Source organism: Magnolia sinica, chromosome 8 (genome assembly GCF_029962835.1).
Source record: "Magnolia sinica isolate HGM2019 chromosome 8, MsV1, whole genome shotgun sequence".
Classification (NCBI taxonomy): domain Eukaryota; kingdom Viridiplantae; phylum Streptophyta; class Magnoliopsida; order Magnoliales; family Magnoliaceae; genus Magnolia; species Magnolia sinica.
The window spans coordinates 16,448,191-16,469,372 of record NC_080580.1 but is presented as its reverse complement, the minus strand read 5'-3'; the positions used below and the strand labels follow the sequence as shown (position 1 = coordinate 16,469,372).

General features: G+C 39.0%; 1 protein-coding gene and 1 long non-coding RNA gene across 2 annotated transcripts; both read left to right on the top strand.

Moving 5' to 3' along the window:
• The first annotated feature begins 533 nt into the window (after positions 1-533).
• On the top strand, positions 534-20,713 carry LOC131252993 (protein SUPPRESSOR OF K(+) TRANSPORT GROWTH DEFECT 1-like). The gene is made up of 9 exons (XM_058253808.1): positions 534-718; positions 811-1,782; positions 3,731-3,836; positions 8,240-8,438; positions 18,002-18,070; positions 18,199-18,273; positions 18,912-19,010; positions 19,122-19,277; positions 20,408-20,713. Exons 2-9 carry the CDS (start codon positions 1,311-1,313, stop codon positions 20,531-20,533), a joined length of 1,302 nt encoding a protein of 433 aa, XP_058109791.1. The 5' UTR covers positions 534-718; positions 811-1,310; the 3' UTR covers positions 20,534-20,713.
• On the top strand, positions 8,445-13,552 carry LOC131252994 (uncharacterized). The gene is made up of 2 exons (XR_009174785.1): positions 8,445-8,937; positions 10,869-13,552. It is a non-coding gene; the product is annotated as an uncharacterized LOC131252994 (long non-coding RNA).
• Positions 20,714-21,182: the final 469 nt, after the last annotated feature.

The window sequence follows — 21,182 nt, the reverse complement described above, 5'->3', positions numbered from 1 at the left end:
TTGAGACTCTGACTTTTATAGCAACAATGGGTCCCACATTTCAGTCGGTTTATCTTGAGCTAATGCGTCTACAATATCTGATTGCCTGCGTATCAAGCGTTATGCGCCGCCGGAGCATCATTTAAACCCAGCTCTTCTAGATTGCGGCATTTAACGTAATCGTCCAATCTACGCGCTCTAAGCTGTAGCCCCATTTCATATAAAAACGACACTGATGAGATGATCCTAACCATTCAACGCTGGTCGTTGACTGGACATGTGGGACCACCTTTGGGTGATCGAATCCGTTCATATGGTGGACCCTATCAACAATGGAAGGTACCAAGAAAAACCACCCTCATCAGATGATGCTACCGATCTTAATGGGCCATGCATCATTGGAAATAACTGTAATCAGATGGATCAAACCATCTGATGGGGAATTTTGGACATGGATTAATCCATGACCATTGATGAACGGCTGAGATCACTCGAAGGTGGGGCCAACGCATTTTTTATATTAAATATCTTCAAACGCACACCAAATACAGATTCCTGCCCCAAGTTGCCTCCTCTCCTTCTCTCTGTATAAATTCCCGTTCTCACACCTCAACCTTTCGTTCGAGAAATCCAGCAATTTCAGAGAAAGAGAGGCGAGAGGTCTTCTTCCAGGAGATTTCTAGGGTTGTCCTTTGAATATCTCTCCGATCGTTCCTGCAAAGGTGAACACGAATTCCAGGTTCGTTCTCATCGTTTCCTCTCCATCTGTTGAAAAATCTCTTGTTTCTCGATCTCTGATTGGTGGATTTTCTGACGATAACGGTGCTTAAGACGAGATTTTTAGGGTTTAGATCGGTTGGAACTGCAAAGAGCTCGAAATCTCCTGTAGAAAATTTCACGTTTCTCTGTATCTGATTGGACAATTTCGAAGGATAGAGACGTTTCAGACGAGAATTGTAGGGTTTAGATCGATCACATCGGGAAAATGAGAAAGTGAGTTGCGTTCCTTTGATTTCTCATAGTCTGTTGGAATTTTTCTGCGTTTTGTCCCCGGATTGGATTTTCATGGAAGGAGAACGGGGTTTTATGGTGTGTGCTTTTCAATCTCCGCTCTGACAGTTTAGACAGGTTGAACGAAGATTTTAGGTTTTAGATTGATCGCCAGGGAAAAAGCCGTGAAATCAAGCTATATTCTCTTTGATTTTCGTTGCCTATAGAGAATTTCTTCTTTCTCTCTTCTAATTGGGGAGTTTCCAGAGGAGGGAGCATCAAGTTGTTTGGTTGGAGATTTTCTAGGGTTTTATTTCTATGCAATTTATTGGACTCAGAAGATGTATAGCAATTTCAAGGAGCAGGCAATAGAATATGTTAGGCAGGCTGTTCAAGAAGACAATGCCGGGAATTATGCGAAGGCGTTTCCCCTTTACATGAATGCCTTGGAGTACTTTAAGACCCATCTGAAATATGAGAAGAATCCGAAGATCAAGGATGCAATAACCCAGAAATTTACTGAGTATCTGCGGCGTGCTGAAGAGATCCGTGCTGTTCTTGATGACGGTGGTCCGGGCCCTGCTTCAAATGGGGATGCTGCTGTTGCCACACGGCCAAAGACGAAGCCGAAGGATGGGGACGGGGGAGAAGGGGAGGATCCTGAGCAGTCTAAGCTGCGGGCGGGGCTACATTCTGCAATTATAAGAGAGAAGCCAAATGTGAATTGGAATGATGTTGCAGGGCTTGAGAGTGCAAAGCAGGCACTGCAGGAGGCTGTGATCTTGCCTGTCAAGTTCCCACAATTTTTTACTGGTCTGTACGACTCTACTTCCATGTTTGCTTCTTTGGTTTTCTTTCCTGCTTTCTCTATATCTTTTAAGGCATAGTTAGATGATTCTTTGTTTTGAGGATAATAATACCACTTAAGGCATAACATACATCAACACAGATGCATTAATCATCTTTTTTTATTTTTTATTTGAATCACAATTGAACGAAATTAGACTCTCCCTTTGCTAAGAGAACACAAAATGGTTCTCATTTTAGATGTGGGTGAAGGCTTCGCATGGTAATTCTGTACTCTTGTTAGTTGTGTTATTTAGGCACTTGATAATGCGAGCAGTGCCTGTGGAGGAAAGGACTTGGTGCAACCGGAAAAGGAATTGTTGAATTGTCTATTGTTCAATTGAGAAAACCATTGACAGATCCCAGCATATCTATAGAAAATCCCAACGTTAAAATAGCAGATGGATTTGGATATCGAGATGAAAGCAAGAAACAGTGACGAGTCACTGATTAATTCTAGAAAGAGTGATGAGTTGCTGATCACATCATCAAATCCTAAGGAGATTGTTAAAGTCGGATGGATGCATGGGTACATCCCAACAACCGTCAGGCTCATGGGTTGGGGAGTTGCAACAAGAAAGACATTCCTATGTAGCTATTATCAGTGCCTATGCTTCTGCTTCTTAGATTATCGTTCTGCTACCATCCCTGCAGCAGCAGTCGCAGGAAGCCAATCAAGAGCAAGGGAAGAGGCCATGATCAACAATTCGATCTTCAAGACCCACAAATACACTGCTACAGAAGTGTTTATTCCAGAGGCTAGAGAATGGATTTTGTTAAAGAAGAAGAAGAAGAAGACATAAGATGAGCATAGCTATAAGACACGACAATAGTTAAGCAACCAACCCATGGATGCATAGCTGTGACCTCAAGGTCCACAGCATGGCATCCACAACAAGGAGAGCAAGAGGCAAAAGAATCATTTGCAGATGAGATTTCTTCCAAGTAATAAACAGAGGCGTGCAAGTAGGCACCCCGGCACAAAAACTGTGCTACCATTGAACCAGAAGTCAGGACTTTCTCAAGTAGTTGGCTGCAGGAATAGCAAGGAGCCCATCCATAAATGTTTCCCAAGCATCACTTGCTCGCCAGCACAATCATGCCCAACACTTCACTTCAGCATAATTATTTGTGCATTATCACGAGGGAGTAGGGGTAGCAATCGGTTGGGTTGGCCAGCGGTCCTGCTTTTGAGGTGTTTGGGCCAGGCTAAATGGGTAATGGGCTGGAGTTGGGTTAGAAAATGTGGCCCGTTTACTTAAAGAGTTAGGGCTCGATTTGAAACTTACCCTACCTGACCTGCCCATATAGAGCAAATTAATAGATAATGAGTAGATACATTCACACAATGTATGTATGATTATATGTATTTACATATTCCATTCTTAAACCTGTGTGCGGTCATGCGAGATCGGGTCAGGTCGGTTGAACCCGACCTAGTTACAATTAAAGGGGTTGGATCATGGGTTGTGGATCGGGTTTGGGCTAGAATTCTTGTTCCATCTACTTAACGGCTTGGGCTCAAGGCCTTGGGCTAATCTTGATTTCACCCGAACATTAGTTCAAAGACATGTTCTCGAATGAAACAAATAGTTCTGAAATGCCCAAGGACCTTCACTTTGACATGAGAATCTGGTTGCTCTTTTGCCATTTCTGATTTTGATGTTTGGAAGAGCTTAGCTTCCATCCATCAAATTCAGCAAAAGATGAAAAACAAGTTTACATGAGTTTAAAACCTGTCTTTTTGTTTATCTTTACCTTCTATGATATCTTTTGTCGTACCAATTATTTCAAACTTAGTCTTGTGACTTGTGAAATGCTAGACTAGTTGCATTTATAGTGTTTTATTTTCATTTTTACTTATTCGGGAGCAAAAATAGTAGTGATTGATAAGTAGTTGTTCCTAACATTTTAGGCAAGCGACGTCCATGGCGGGCATTCCTTTTGTATGGCCCACCTGGAACTGGAAAGTCATACTTGGCCAAGGCTGTTGCAACAGAGGCAGACTCAACCTTTTTCAGGTAATTTCTTCATATCCATATACCATTTAGACGTAAAAATCTGGATTGTTAATTGCAATTTCTAAGATGATGTTTAGTTACCTTTTTATCATTAGACTTGCATTCACTATTTGCAGTGGCTGTCGTTGACAGTTACCATCTGTTTCTTCCACAACATATGTTGATTTGTGATGTATTAATATTAACTTTGGCTCCATTACGTGTATTATTTAGTTTTTCAATGCAAAGGTGCATTTATTTCCTTTAGGGCCTGTTTGGGAGTGATGAGAATAGAAGTAGAGAAAATGACATTTTCTTGAAAAGTAACTAAGAAAAAAGGTGGAAAGTAAAGTACTTCCCACGTGTTTGGGACTTTACAAAATTTTCTTGGAAACTATTTTCATTTTTACCCTTTCTATTGTTTGGGCGTTTTCTTGGAATCCACATTATAAGGTGAATGATAAACCATGAAAACTGTCCATAAATGACCCTAGGTACTTGAAGCTGATAGTGCCGATCCACCATCTGACTTGGCTCTTGCCATGTGGGCCCACTATCTAGATATCGAGAATGGATGGTCCATATTAATTATAGTTGAGAAGGTCTGATACTTGATATGTACCATCCACCATGTGAGGCTAACCTTTAATGGCTCATCCTTGTCCCAAAAAAAAAAAGAAAAATGATAAGATGATCTTAACTGTTTGACTAATGGCACGGAAAATGGATGGCCCATGTTTATTCTACTAGAAAAGGCTCAATCATTGATCTAGACAATCCATCACTTGTGGCCCATCCTTCTCAAATGTCACTTCAATAAGACATCTTAACCATTTCATCAATGGTTTGGAGAATGGACAATCCGCATTCGTTATACTAAAAAAGGTTGGATTGTCGATATGGACCATCTAGTATTTGTGGCCGACCTTTGATGGCCCCACTTGCTGAAAAAATCACTTTTATTGGATGATCCTAACCGTTTGATGAATGGTTTGGAGAATGGATGATCCATGCTGATTATACTTGAAAAAGGTCCAATGATTATCCGGTTCGTCTATCATGTTTGACCTACCTTTAAAGGCCCATCCTTCTCTAGAAAACACTTTAATTATTGATTCTAACCATTTAACCAATGCCTAGGTGGGTGGATGGTCTGTTCTAAATAAAGGTCTATTGACCTCTACCACCCATCATGTGTGGCCTACCTTTAATGGCACATCCTTCTTGAAAATCACACTAAGCGGGTGATCCTAACCATATGATCAGTGCTTGGACAATGGAAGATGCATATTGATCATGAGTGGTCATCGTTAATGGCCCGTACCTCTAAAAAATTACTTTGATTTGATGGTCCTAACCATATGATCAATGGTGTGGAGAATGGATGATTCATATTGATTATACTATGAAGGGCCTGATCATTGCTCTGGACTGTCCATCATGTGTGGCCCACCTTTGATTGCCCACTTCTCTTAATAATCACTTTGATTAGATAATCCCAATCATCTGATCAATGATTTGGAGAATGGACAGTCCATATTGATTATAAATTTATAATAAAAATCATTGATCTGGACCATTTATTATGTACAACCCGCATTTGAAGGCCTGTCTTTATCAAAAATCACAGTGATGGGATGATCCTAACCAGTTGACAAGTGTCTTGGAAAATGGATGGTTCATACTAATTACACTAGAAAGGTGGGATCTTTGATTTGGACTGTCCATCATGTGCGGCCCATCTTTGATTGCCCATCCCTTTCAAGAATTACTTTGATCGGGTTATCCTAACCATATGATTAATGGATTGGAGGGTGGGTGCTCCATGTTGATTATATTGGAAAAGGTTCGACCATTGATTTGGACCATTTAGCATGTTGGTCACCCACTTTGATGGTCCATTGCAGTCAAGAATCACTTTGATCGGGTTATCCTAACCATATGATCGATGTCTTGGAGAGTAGACGATCAATATTGATTACACTAGTAATGGTCCGACCATTGATGTATACTGTCCAACATGTGCTCCCCACCTTTGCTGGCCCATCCCTACCAAATCACTTTGATGGGTTGATCCTAGCCATTTGATCAATGCCTAGGAGAATGGATAGTCCATATTATTAATTAATTAATTATGCTAGAAAAGTAGGAGAGAGGAGCATATGAGAGGAAGAATTGGAGGTTAAAAAATTTTGGAGGTAAAATTTTTTTAAGGGACTTCTCCAAGAAAATCATTTCTTGCATTTTAATTTTCTACCAGAAAGTGAACTAACAAACAGTGGAAACTGTCATTTTCTTGGAAAATATTTTCCTTTCAAATATATTTTCCAAAGCTCGATTCATTGAAAGGAAATGAAACATTGTTTCCTATAAAACTCACTTTCCACTGTTTGCCAAGCCCTTCTTTGTGGGAATACGTGGGAAACACCATTTCCCCCTCTCTTTGTTGGAAAATAAACAAATGTATTTTCCCACCTCCACCCTTGAGAAACACATTTTCCCACTATGGAGGGAAATTTGGTTTCTCAAGGGTTAAGCCCAAATGTGCCACCATCTATCTCCAGGTGCCTCAATGTGTGGTGTGCCACATGTGTCAATGTGCCAAAGGAGCCATCGTCCATCTTCATTTATACCCCACATATGCCAGTATGCCATATGTGCCAATATCCCACATGTGTCACTACCCATCTTCTCTTGCTCCCCACATGTAAAGCGTCCCAAATGTGCTAAAGTGCCACATGTGAGTCTGTGACCTTGTCCATCATCTCTTGCACGCCACGTGGTAATGTGCCACATGTACCACAATTCATCTCCTCATGCACCCCAAATGTGCAAAGCATTCCACATGCACCAATGTGCCAAATGTGTCATCATCCATCTTCAATCGCTCCAAATATGCCACATGTGGCAACTGTGCCAATGTGCACAGCTGTTGCCATCTAGCTTTGAGTGCCCACATGTCAAATGTGCCAATGTGTGTTTTCTGACACGTGCCAACCATATAGCTTCAAGCACCTCACATATACCACGTGTGCCACAATTCAGCATCAACAGCCCACACATGCTACTATCCATCTTCCAAATCCCCCTTTAAACTTGCTTCTCTGTCAATGCAATGAAAAGAAGGACACCTCACATGTGTAAAAGAGAAAAATAAAAATCCTCCATGGATTCTAGTAGCTTCCTTGTAAATCAGTCCCTTCGATTTATTTCAATGAATCTCCTTCCATTATGGTGGGGCCAGGGAAGTGAAAAAATGAAGATTTTTATTAAGCCTTGCGGTAAGGCATTACTTTTGATTTGTTGAGCAAGATTTTAAGTACGCATTGAATGATGGGCCCACAGTTGAGTTGCATCATTATTATGGTAGTTTCTTCATGGATTTTTAATTAGTTTTTAGTGTCTAGGATAATATGAAAAAAATAACAGTTGGACAAGAATTTATTCATTTTTCTTCTTTTTTATGATTAGAAACTGTTTAGAATCAAAATATTTTATCTCAGAATCTATTTGAACATTATATAGAGCCATTATAAGTATCTTTTTTTGAAAGGTAAAGAACCATTATAACTGTCATGAGGCATTATATGCAAAGTTTGGAGAATTCCAAATTTCTTTCAATGGAGCAGGCCTTGAGAAAAAAGGCTTTTTTGCTGCCACATTCTCAGATTTACATGGAGACTGGAAGTCATTGATGGCAAACATTCTTAGACTTAAACAATATCCCTGAGCTATAGGCTTACGGTGATATGCATTATATTTATAAGCTGTAAGTTTTTTTTTTTGAAAGGTTATGAATAAAATTTTACATGCATGATATTTATAAGCTGTAAGTTTTTTTATTTTTTATTTTTTATTAAGGGTTATGATATTTATAAGCTGTAAGCTTAAAGGTTATATGCATGATATTAGTAACTTTGACGAAATTCAGGAATGAATCTCTTTCTTCATGTTAGGTTGGTTTCTTCAGTAATTTCTTTACCTATCAAAGATAAAGGAATCAGATTTTAATACAGAATTGACTCTACCTGAGATGATACTAAGTTACATTGGTAAGTTTCTTACTAGCATGAAGACATCAAAGTGGAAAGGAATCATGATCAATAGCAGAATTGACTGAGATGATTCTGAACTAGTTACATTGGTAAATTTTCTTGTGAGGGTCAAGACCTCAAGGATCAATGAGGGACTGAAACTTGAGGATTGTCAAATGACAACTTTGACATTGTGAACCCGAAAGTATAGATATGTAAACCATATACACTCATAGACACCGATCTTCTAAGTTTTAGTGCACAGAATTTCAGGAGTCTTTGTTGCTTTTTGAAAAAAGAAGAAGAAGGAATTTCAGGGTTTTTTTGAATGTATACATGCATGTTGTTGTTGGCTGGTGAGTTGACAAGTGCCTTATTATTGTTTTGTAGTATTTCTTCCTCAGACTTGGTTTCAAAGTGGATGGGTGAAAGTGAGAAGCTAGTTTCAAACCTTTTCCAAATGGCTCGTGAAAGTGCTCCTTCAATCATCTTCATTGATGAAATAGATTCTTTATGTGGCCAACGTGGAGAAGGCAATGAGAGTGAAGCTTCTCGGCGGATCAAAACAGAACTTCTTGTACAAATGCAGGTAACTGTGGTAGTACTCAGTGTTTTAAGTATATCGACGTTATCAGCCGATATATCTTGCGATATATCTTGTATCTCACCTGTGCGATATGAAACGCACAAGTAGTGGGATATATCCCACATGTTCGATCTGGAGAGCATTTTCGATTGTCGATTTTTATTTATTTATTATTATTATTATTATTTTTTCCGTAAATCATGTTACATCAGTGTCAAATTGTTACAAATCATGAAAAATCATGGATTGGGAGCTTCAATTTTGAGATTTGGAGGAGATGGGCCGAGTTGCTGAAAATTTAAAAAAAAAAAAAATCAAAAATTTCCAATTTCTCACAAATCGGTTGCAATCTTAGTGTCCAAACATAAAATTAAACATGTGTGTATCTTGATCTAGTGATTCTTCTTTTGCTTTTGAATGTATTGCTTGTGTTTCCACACTTCTTCTTATATTTATAAATTATATGAATAGACTTCAAATATACTTGCATCAATTCAGTTAGGTACAGGGTATCCCAAATCGGTTACGTATCGGCCGTAACGGCCGATACGTAACGGTAACGGTGGGACCCGTTACGCGATACGGGGTCGAAACGGCCGTTATGGAATTCTGTGACCGTAACGGCCGTTACGGGCCATAACGGCCGTTACAGACCCGTAACGGCTGTTACGGGGCCCTGAAAAAAAAAAAAAAAAAACCATACCTTTTTTTCCTTTCTTTTCTTCTTCTTCTTCTCTTTCTTCTTCTTCTTCTTCTTGTTCTTCTTCTTCTTCTCGAGCGGCTGCGGCTGCGCCCGGCTGCTTCCTGATCTTCTTCTTCTTCTTCCTCTCTCTCCCACTCTCTCTCTCGCTCTCTCTCTCTCTCAATCTCTTCTTTCCCTCTTTTTCTTTTCTTTCTTTCCCTTTTTTTTTTCTTTTCGTTTCCCTCTCTCCTTTTTTTTTTTATTTATTTGCAGCGGCTGACTGCCGTGGGTACGTGTCACGCAAAAGACGAGCGCTGACACTCCTCGAGCTCCGAGTTGTACGAACGGTTCAAAAGGAGATCAAAGTTATATGGGCTCGACAGTGATGTATTTATTACATCTACACCGTTCACCTATTTTTAGAGATCATTTTAGAGCACCAGCGAAAAAATGAATTATATCCAGAGATCATCTGGACCACACCAAAATAGCAGCAGGCATAATGATTTTCACGGTTAAATGATTTTTAGGGCGCACGGTAACGTTTATTTTCCATCCAATCAGATCAGACCCGAGTGGGCCGCACCGTTATGTATATATTTTATCCATATCGTCCATACATTTTGCCACGTCATTTTAAGTCAGGATTCAAAAAATTAGTAATATCCAAATCTCAGGTGGACCACACCATAGGAAATAGTGGTTATAGAATACTTACCATTAAAATTTTCCTAAAGTCCACTGTAATGTTTGTTTTCAATCTAAACTGTTAATTGAGTTACATTGACGTGGATGAAGGGAAAACACACATGTTAGCTTGATCTAAAACTTTTTTAGCCCCCAATAAATTTTTAACGGTGAACATTTAATTATTATTGTTTCTTACGGTGCAATCCACCCGAGCTTTGGATGTGCCTCATTTTTGGGCTCATGCTCTAAAATTATTTAGCAAAATGGATGGATGGTGTACATATAACACATTCATCACGGGTGAGGCCCAAAAAACTTTGACACGTGTGTTGCACTTTACATCTGAGTCCCTCCTAATTCAAGCCTTAAAAAATTGTACACGAGACATATATTAACTTGAAATTTGACAATTAAATTATGGACTGCAATTGCTAACTCACAATGCCAAAATTAAATTATTTGAATAGTTTTAATTGTTAATTTGTGAACTTTTATTTTTAAAAATAGGGCCTTTTGATTTTTTTTTTTTTTTATGATTCACTATCCAATAAACATCCACTAATTTATAAGTGGGATAATGACAATAAATGGCATGAATTTGAGGCTGATTTGGAGAATAAATTGGTCCTCCAAGTCAGCCCCAAATTGGCAACGCCATCTACCTGAATTTAATTTCATTTTTTTAAAGAACTATTGGGAGAAATGATATCAAGATGTTAAGTATATAAATTACATATTTAAAAAATTAAATATATGAATTTTTTAGTCAAATTCAAGTTACCTGGTTAAAAAATTAATCAGACAGGCCGATACAACTTCTTACCAAAGAGTGGACCGTTACACTACCATAAACATGTTCCAATTTATAAATGAATGCATATTTGGAATGCTTAGAATATTCTGGATTTAATCCATATTTTTTCATATTTTTTTAGCAAAAAAAAAAAATTGCGCCGTTACGGGCCGTTACGCCCCCGTATCGCCGTTATGCCCCCGTATCCGTATCAGTTTCGGAGGGCACCGTTACGCCAACCGATACCGATACGGGACACCTTGGTTAGGTAGCGCATAGATTAGGACCCCATACAAAGAAAATCTATTATGTGCACTTGTTTTTTGCAATGTTTTGATTTATAAGTGTGTATTGTTGTCTTTTTAACAATCACTGAAGTTTCATTGAAAAATTCAACTAATTTCCCAATTTTTCCCCATGTTTCCAACAACAACGATACATTATGTGATAGAACTGATATATCCCATGCGATAACAAATACGTATCCCTATCCCAAGGGTGCAACACGTAACACGATACTGATATTTCGAACATTGGGTCCTCGTTCAACTAGAGACTCACGACAGCAGTGATTGGAAAACTTTGAACCAGTCAAAATTATTCAATAACTCAAATTTTTGGCACGGGCAGCAGCCATGAGATGAACAGTCCTGACCACCAACGTGTTTGCCATGTGTGTCATGAGGAGGGCTGCATAGGACTTCCATGATGCAAGTTGCTAGGGCTGTCAAAGAATCAGTCTGGCACACTGTTCTTAGGACTTGGCCTGCCACAGGAGGTGCTTGGGCCATTCATTCAGGCACAAGCTTAGAAATCAGGCCTGTTTATTTAATTGAGCTGGACATTAGCTACATTTTGAAACCCATAGGCCCAGCCCATGGGGCATTTTCATTTAAACAATTTTGTAATTCAATGTGTTAACCGTCCTCTTTAACAAGTGTGTGGGAGCTAGTAGACATGGCATTTGCAACACATGGGGAGGAAATGGTTTGCAAGGCATGGAAAAGAGGGGTGTACAAGTGATTGTAAGAGGGGAATTATTTGATTCTTTTGCAGTCTGGTGGTTGATTTGGAAATTGTACACAGGCATACATTAACTCATTCAAACCGTTCAAATCATGAGGAACCCATTCAATGGCCCATCTTCAAAGTTGAGATTGATTTTAATGATCCTAACCACTGATTAATGAACACTTTTCTGTTGAATTTGGACCATTTGCGATTTACATCTTGACTGTCCATTATGTATCTATCAATAAGCATGTTACAAAATTGAATCAATGTAATTTTTGGTTTAAGAGTCATCTAAATCAGTGCCCACAACTTTTGTGGTTTGTTTTGAGCTGATTATATTCCATGTGTACAGTCTCTTGCTGCTTGCATATCAACCATCATACCTAAGTATCAGAGTTTTTCTCTTTGTAAAAGGGAGGAGAGTGTCACTTATTAGCACACGGCCATACATAGTTAAATTACCCAAAAATGCCCTTCTTTGGTCAAAAACCTTTCCCATCCTTTATTAATGCAATGTTTAGCCTTCTAAAAAACTAATTGCAGGGAAAATTTTGCCCATTGGGGAAAAACCTTTTACATTCTGCTAATATAATGTTTTAGCCTTTTGAAGAATTAATTGTGAGGAAAATTGTCCACAGCCACATGCACTATTTATGCATGTGTGTGCACTCATGTGTTTGTGTGTGAGTGTGCAGGCACACGCACATGTAGGGATGTGTCAGAGGGTGGGAGTGGGCGGGTGTGTGTTTGTGTGCGCATGTGTATGCGTGCATCTACACCCATAGATGATGGAAAGAACCCTAATTCCTTTCATCGATCCTCTCTCTCCAACGATGGATTTGGCAAGATCTCAAGCATTTTGAGCCAGAGTTTCTCTTGACAATGATGGATTTGCAGTTGGCAAGATCTGAAGCATTGTGGGCCGGAGTTAGGATCAAGATATGGGATTTGCAATAGATGATGATGCCCCAAACTCTCACATATTGCCCAATCCTAACCTCGTATTCATTGGGCTATTTTCCTTTGAAGGTCCCAACCTAGCTAGGTATTCAATTTGGACCCATGGATGGCCCAGATCTTCAATGTGGAACCTTGGGTGGGTCTGATCTACAACCAGCCAACATTGTGGTCCTATTTGGTGCTTGACTACACCAAGTGGGAGTAACTTGTCAGTTGCTATTTTGTCAACTTAGCATGTATTTCCCCATTTATCTATGAATTGAAAATCTTAACCGTTTCTCTTTGTAAAACGGAGAATCCAATTCTCATGGCTCATTGATCACATCTTAGTCACTCATGTTGGTTGCGAATAATATTAGATTATATGGTATGTGTTAAAACTTAAAAAGGAATATCATTTGGGATGGTAGTTCTTAAACTGGAAAGTAAGTTTAACTTATTTAGTCCCCATGAAGGTGGGGGTGCTGGTAATCCCCATTACGTATTGTAGAGCTGTTAAAAAACTAGTCAGGCACGTAAGTTACTGTCCAACTGCACCTTCTACTGAGTGCTAACGTGTCGTGTGTGTACGATATCCTACCTGCCCCAAAGTTTGAAGCTAATATGATGATCACCTGGGGCTGGCACAAAAATCAAGCTGATCCACTCATTAGGTAAGCCACACATGTATTTTGGATCAGGCTTGTAGCTAGCTGTTGGTTTCTACACTGGCCCACCTGAGAGTGTATCGACTTGATTTTTTTGCATTAGGTTTAGGTGTTCTTAATAGTGGGGCCGAGCTCAGGGACAGTTTGGATGTGATACACACTTGGCACTTGGCACTTGTGAGGTGGTTGGATGGTAACTTATCATTGAAGTAGTTGTATTTGAATACTCTTTAATTGTCCAAGCTTTTTGGTTGGTTTTACACAAGGTATTCAATAATGATAACAGTTGGTCATTCAACTGTTATGGCTCCCTAATGGTCATTTTTTTTTTTTTTTTGAACGAAAAAAATCTAACTAAAGTGTTGGAAAATTTCCAAAAAAGAAAGAAAAAAGAAAGAAAAAAGAAAAAAAAGAGAGGATTCTAAATATGAATTCTTTTATGGTTTTGAACATGTTTGTGATGGTGTAATGGGCTATTCTTTGGTAAGAATGTCGTCTTAGGCTGCCTAACGATTTTATTAACTTAAGAGGCTTAGACTGACTTCAAAATTCGTATATTTTATTTTCTAAATATCTAACATCAACGATTCAATATAAATACGGTTATATATATATATATATATATATATATATATATATATATATATATATATATATATTTGAAAGATAACTTATATTAAAGAAGAAAAAAAAAAAAAGAAAAAAAAAGAGGAAAGGAGGCTGCTGAGGTAGCAGAAACAAACTAAGCCTCAAGGAAGACTAGATCTACATTAAGCCCATCCATATGGGAAGCCCATTCAGCGATTAGACACTTCACAAAGGAGGTCACTAAGTGAGAAGGCTTCGATTCATTGCGGAAACACCGGTTGTTTCTTTCCATCCAAACAGCCCACCAAATTGCCAAAATCGCCATCCGCCAAAGTCGAGATTTTGATTTGCCTAATCTAACACAGTGCCAAGCCTTGAGAAGCATATCCACGTCTCTGGGGAAGCACCAACTGACCTTGAAACAGGAGAGAATAACTGTCCAAATGGAGCAGACAAAAGGACAGTGGATCAACAAATGGTCCACTGTTTCTTCGGAATTCAGGCAACATATGCAGACGTTAGGTAAAATCATTCCTTTTCTCCTAAGATTATCTAGAGTAAGGATTCTTCTGTTCCCAGCCAACCACCCGAACACGTGCAATTTAGGAGGAACAACATACTTCTAGATGAAATGAGGGCACTGAGGAGTGGTGCTACCGTTAATGACGGAAAGCTGCTTGAAGAAGGATCTGACCGTGAAGAGTAAGGACTTGTCTGCTTTCCAGATGAGATTATCCTTACACGCCTGGTTAGGAGAGACATACTGAACGCAATTCAGCAGGTCCACGAATTCGATTTCCCAGTCCTCCAAATTTCTTTGGCATTGAATATTCCAGACCACTTTGTTTGCTTCTATGGAGTAGTTTTCAGCAATCAAACTATTTTTCTTCGCCGCCAGCTGGAATATGTTAGGGAATTTATCTTTCAACAGAATGTCTCCAAGCCAGGTGTCCGTCCAGAATCGGATGCAGTCTCCTTTGCCCACTTCAATGCCTAACCTTTGGAGGACCTCTTCTTTCATACGACCAATGCCTTTCCAGATGGCGGAGGCCCTATACGAGGGAGATTCTTTCGTCCACCACCCCCCTCCTGAGCTCCCGTATTTACCTTTGATGATTTTGTTCCACAAGCTATCCTTCTCTGTACCAAGTCTCCAAATCCATTTCCCTAAGAGAGCCCGATTCATCGTTTTTAAGTCCTTTATGCCAGCTCCTCCGTCTTTAATCTGCTGACAAACCAGCCTCCAATCCATGAGATTAAACCTCTTCTTGTCGTCCTTGCCACACCAGAGAAAATTACGCCTGAGGGAATCAATGGACTTAAGGACCGCGGCAGGACACCGGAACAAAGACATGAAGTAGGTTGGGAGATTGGACAGCGCTGCTTTTATCAGCGTGAGACGACCGCCAATAGACAAGTGGCGACATTTCCACGCAGCCAGATGGTCATGGAATCTCCGGATAAATACGGTTATATGAGCATGAATCTAATGATGAGGCCACTATATATTAATATTTATATAACCATTTTACCACATACAACTATAGTGTAGCTGTGTAGGTTCATAAGATGTTAAACCCTGATCCATAGCTCAACTGGTAGATTGAGTGAAAATACCTCATTTCAACACTGAGGTCTTGGTATCGATTCCCTAGTGGGGGTGGCTAACAGTGGAGTGTGTACTGACAAGCTAACAATAAAAAAGAAAAAAAAAGAAAAAGAAAGATGTTAATGCATGAAGTATGAAGTGAACTCATAAGTGTCGGGCCGATTTGGGACCACTTAAATACACCTAAAATGAGGTGAAATTCATGCAATCCATGAGATTCATTGCACTAATGCATAACCCTAAAAATTTGACATCATTCCCCTCAAGAAATTTGAGGGTTTTTTTTGGTTAATAAAAAATCTGGCACTATTCATTTAAAAAATGATAAAAAATTACAAATACTGCCAAAAACAAAAAAGAGATGAAAAATACTGGTTTAGTATATGCATGTATTAGTGTTGTCATATGCGATTGCATAGGCCATTCGGAGACCATGGACTGCATATGCCATTATGTAACGGCTGGAACCATTCCATTACAGAACTGTTTTTTAATACCATGGTTTTACAAATCCTATTTTTATATCATTCTTCAGCAAGTCCCTATCTATCCTCAGTAAGTAAATAAGCCTTCTTACCACCTTGATTTAAGTCTCTTTAAGTTTTCTAGGCATCCTCTTTTTGTGCCCTAAACCTTAATCAACGTTTCCCTCCTTACTGGAGCCCTCTCCTGTTTTCATTGACATAATTGAACCATCTCAATGTACTCTCGATCATTTTATCACCTATTGGGACTACTCCTAGGCGACTTTGAATGAACTCTTTTTTAATTGTATCTTCTAGTCTTCCCATATATCATTCCTATCCTCTCACTTTAACAATCCCTTTTATTATTTATGCACATTATAACAGTCTCTTATTTTCTATATTATATATTTTATTAAACATATATTAATAGCTATTTTGTATATCATGCTTAAAGATGCACAACGAAGACATAGTATCTGGAATGCAACTTCAGTAAGAACAATTATAGCGGCAGGTGGGGCTTCTGTAAAATTCGATGGCCAAGCCGTCAAGAATATTCCTCAATGTGGTATGTTTTGTTACTTTTGCTCCATCATTCGAAGGGAAGGGGGGGATTAATGAGCATGTTTTTGATCGAATTAGAATTGGGTCAATAAAGCGGATGTGCCTTTGGGAAATTTTTATATGAAAGCCATTCGACTGGCTTAGCCATATGGGAAGAACTTTGGTTGGTAGAGATTATGAGAAGACTATTTTTAAGCTATTCATCTGGCTTAGCTATATGAGGAGAATTTGAGTGTTGGAGAGATTATGTTGAGGTGGATGTATGGGAAGACTAGGAAGGATAGAATTAAGAATGAGGTTATTTGAAGCAGCCTGGGAGTAGTCTCAATAGGAGAAAATGATGGAGAGCTAATAGAGATGGTTTAGTTATCTACAACAAAAACCAAGGATAGCCCTGGTAAGGTGTGGGACTTGGATTAGGGTTGAAGGACCTGAAATGAGAATGAGAGTAAGACCTAAAAGGACTTGGAAGGCTTGTTCACTTACTGTGGATAGGACCTTATAATTGATTGGTGAAATAGGATATGTAAAGCCGACCCACATAGTTGGGTGAAGCCTTTGATGATGAGGAGGACGACGATGTAAAGATGTTAGTACACCCAATACCAAAACTTAATTGCATTAAATTTTTGATGAAGTATCCCATAAATTTCACAATACTTGTGTTTTGTAATGCAATTCTGTTTTCACTATTTCCTCCTTCTCCTTCTTCTTCTTCTTCTTTTTAAAAAAGGTAACCGGGAATTTCATTGAAAGAGCTCTTAGGTAGCGCCAAAATGGAACAAAAACAAAAGCATAAAGGAAAACAGAAGAAAACAACTAGGTCAAATGACCCAAACCCACAGCCCAATCGTTTACACTATCCCACACATAAATAGTGATCCAATTGACGTTCCGGCTAACATTACGGAAGCATCTCTCATTCCTTTTGCTCCAAATTGCCCAAAAATCAGAGAGGAGAGTCTCCATAACGTGTGAGCTCTTTCTTTCTTTTTTTTTTTTATTATTTTTAATTATTATTATTATTATTATTATTATTATTATTATGTAAATGTGAATCACCCATAATGTGATTTCCATGTTAGCATGTAGGTTCTATGCTTTTTTACTGTTGTAACCACACAAAACATGTGGGGACAGGAATCTGAGTACTACCACAAGTGTGTATTCTCCTGGGTTGGTGAAATTTTGGATGTGTTTTGTATTTCAACCACAAGAATCATATTTAATAGAGTTTGTGTAGCATAACATGGACACATGTGTCAATGCCAGACATTTAGTAGAGATATTTTCAGGTGTGTCCCAACATATCACACTTTGAATTTGGCACTCGCCTAGCATATGCTACGTTAGAAACCTGAAAAGTTCAAACATAGCCTTAGGATTTGAACAAGCACCGTCATTCCTTCAAAAGTGTGTATGTTTACGCTTTTGTGGCTGCATGACTTTTGGTGAATCTGAACATTTTATTTCCTCTGTACAATGCCATAAAGATTTTGTGGCTCTTTCCTTGAATCTAAATTTGATGATTTAATCTTTCCTTTTTTCTCAGGGTGTAGGAAACAATGACCAGAAAGTTCTCGTTCTTGCTGCAACAAACACACCATATGCTTTGGATCAGGTCGAAACTGATCTAGCTCCTCACAGCTGCACCATTCTGGCTTCAAACTGTACTCTCTGTGGTCAGTTTCTTTAGGATGTTGGAAGTTTTATATTGTGTGGCTAATAGATGTGGTGGTCCAACTGTAGGCCATCCGGAGACGATTTGATAAGCGGATTTACATTCCCCTCCCCGATTTGAAAGCTAGGCAACACATGTTCAAGGTATCAGAATTTTGTTCATGTTTATTTTTGTAATGCTACTATGCTCATTTGATTTGATTAATATAGCAAATGTATTCAAATGATGATAACTGTGCGTGTTTTGAATATATTTGCTATACGGATCAAATCAAATCTTGCTTTTAGTTGTGGAGCTTGTGCTTCTCGCAGCAGCACTCTGAAGTCTGACCTGATTAGGGAAGTTCTATGTATTGCCTCAATAGCCTAGATATTTGCAAGGGAGAAATGCAGTAGCTACTCCCCATTTTCCAATGTGGTATGTATGACTGAGATCTGAGTCATTCATCTGGTGGACCCCACCATCTATGAGCTGTCCCGAAAATTTAGGCCAGTCCAATCATCAGGTGGACTATGCATGCGTTGGAAAAAGGATAGTTCAAAAAACCAACAGTCCACATTTGATGTATGCATATGGTCCATCTGATGAGCTGACCAACTGATTTTTGGGCCACAACACATAGATTATGCCCTACTCACAAGTAACTGTAGCAGGGAAATCTTGAATGAGTTTTTGCATTTGGAAATTGGCAAATCTCCTGTTCTAGACCGATGTAGTGTTCTTGGCTCCCAATCGTAGGTTAAGACCTTATGCAAGATTATATCTTCATTGTTTTGAGCAGGTTCATCTAGGAGACACCCCTCACAACTTGAATGAAAGCGACTTTGAGAGCTTAGCTCGCAGGACAGAAGGGTTTTCAGGTTCAGATATCTCTGTTTGTGTAAGTGGGCGTTCTTCACTATAGATGTTTCAACATTTCTCAAGGATAGTACGTTGCATTTCCCAATTGTGATTGGTTGAGAATCACAGTTACCTGTCTTTTCCATAACAGGTTAAGGATGTTCTTTTCGAACCAGTTCGCAAAACCCAAGATGCCATGTTTTTCATAAAGACCTCCAATGACATGTGGATGCCATGCGGACCGAAACAGCCAGGGTCTGTTCAGACCACTATGCAGGAGCTTGCAGCACAAGGCCTTGCTTCTAAGGTATGAGGAAATCAGTATAAGGCTGCATTTGGATGCTCTATCAATAAGGAATGGAACTACATTTCAGCTGCACTATATGGTTGAATTTCAATTAAGTGGAAGGACCAAATTGTAACTGCTTTTCCTAGGAGTTGCAACGAAGTGTCACTCTCCAAAATGAAATTGCATTTATTTATTTATTATTATTATTTTTTTACATATAGCACCCTTTCTTTTTTGCTAGTATGGGAAATAACCCTCTCCCTTTTAGTGTTGTCAAATAACCCCTCCCCTTTTCATATATGGTCATAAAACACCCTATCCTTAACTTCCATCATAGTTGACCGTTAAAGGGGACTGTTGACCACTAAATTTGACTACCACATAAAATCTCTTTGTAGAGATGAGAAAATTTTCTATTTTGTCCCTATGCAAACGTGAAGCATTTGGATGGTTTTGATCCACCATTTAGACAGTCTAGATCAAATGCCATGGATGTGGATCAAAACCACGTGGTCAAAATGAAAATCCCCCTAATATCTACAAAGTCAAGGCAAGCATCATTTCATGTGGTCAACGGTCAGATTTAATGATTAAGTGTCCTCTTTAACAGTTAACTTTGACGGAAGTTAACCATAAGATGTTTTAAGACCTTACCTGAAAAGGGGAGGGTTTATTTGACAGTGCTAAAAAGGGAGTCCTTTAGCATATGGCAAAAAGGAGAGGGTGATATATGTCAAAAGAACGGAACTGCAATTTGAGGTCTGGCTTACTCATTACAACTGAGGGTGTTTGGACGTACAACTTAAATTGAATTGTGAAGATTCAGTTTGGTAGAGGAAATGACTAAAATTTCACATTGATTCCTAGTGTTCCATATTCGTAATTAGTACTCAAAACTGAAGTCCTGCTTGAAAGCAACACAATTGCAATATGGAACACATCACTCCTCAATATCAATAAGGAAGGCAGTCATAATTTGCTCATTTCCACTTCACTGAAATAGCTTTTGCAATTCAATTCAGCATGTACAAACCTGCCATTAATTGGACTAGTTACTGCAGTTTGATTAAATAGTGCATCCAAACACACCCAACATCAATCTTGCCTTACCTTCTACCAACAACCAATTCAATAACTGCCTGCAACAGATTCTACCACCACCAATCGCAAAGACGGATTTTGATAAAGTGCTGGCAAGACAGAAGCCGACCGTTAGCAAATCTGATCTCGAGGTGCATGAAAGGTTCACCAAGGAGTTTGGTGAAGAGGGCTGATGAGAATACAAAGTTCCGGGTACTGTTACTGTATTTAATGCTTCTATTGCTGTGAATGAAACATATGGGTGTTATATCTTCTTCTAGATATTGGATGTAAGTCCCCTACGGGTGGGGATTTTGTCTGGAATTGGCACTTGAATATCTAGTTTCAACGAGAAGAAGCAGATTGGTTTCAAATTGGAATGCATGTTTTCTTATTAGCAAACCTTGTTGGGGAGAAAAAGATACACCGGACGGATGTGCTCGAGCTTCTTCATATGATGTTGGTGATTTCAGCATTGAGGTCTCTGCTTCGGATACAGCTTACTTAACCATTAAAAAAAGAACAAAGAAAAAGTGATGAGGCCACCTGAATACATTTTCCTTTCTTTTGCTAGAAAGGAAATTGGGTTATGAATTGGATGAGTTTTAAACTTAAAATTAACTGAATTCTCTACATTAGATCATTGTGAATGGAGGAATCTAACTGCACACAGCATTTTGCAGGTAATTTGGTACACGGGTTTCATGGGACACATGACTTCATGGGTGTGTTTTCACACTTGAATTACCATGGTGACGTGGTTGATAAATCTACGAAGAATGACGAGTCATCAGCCACAGCATGCATAGCATGTGGTCAGGGTCCCAGAAATGGGCTGATCAG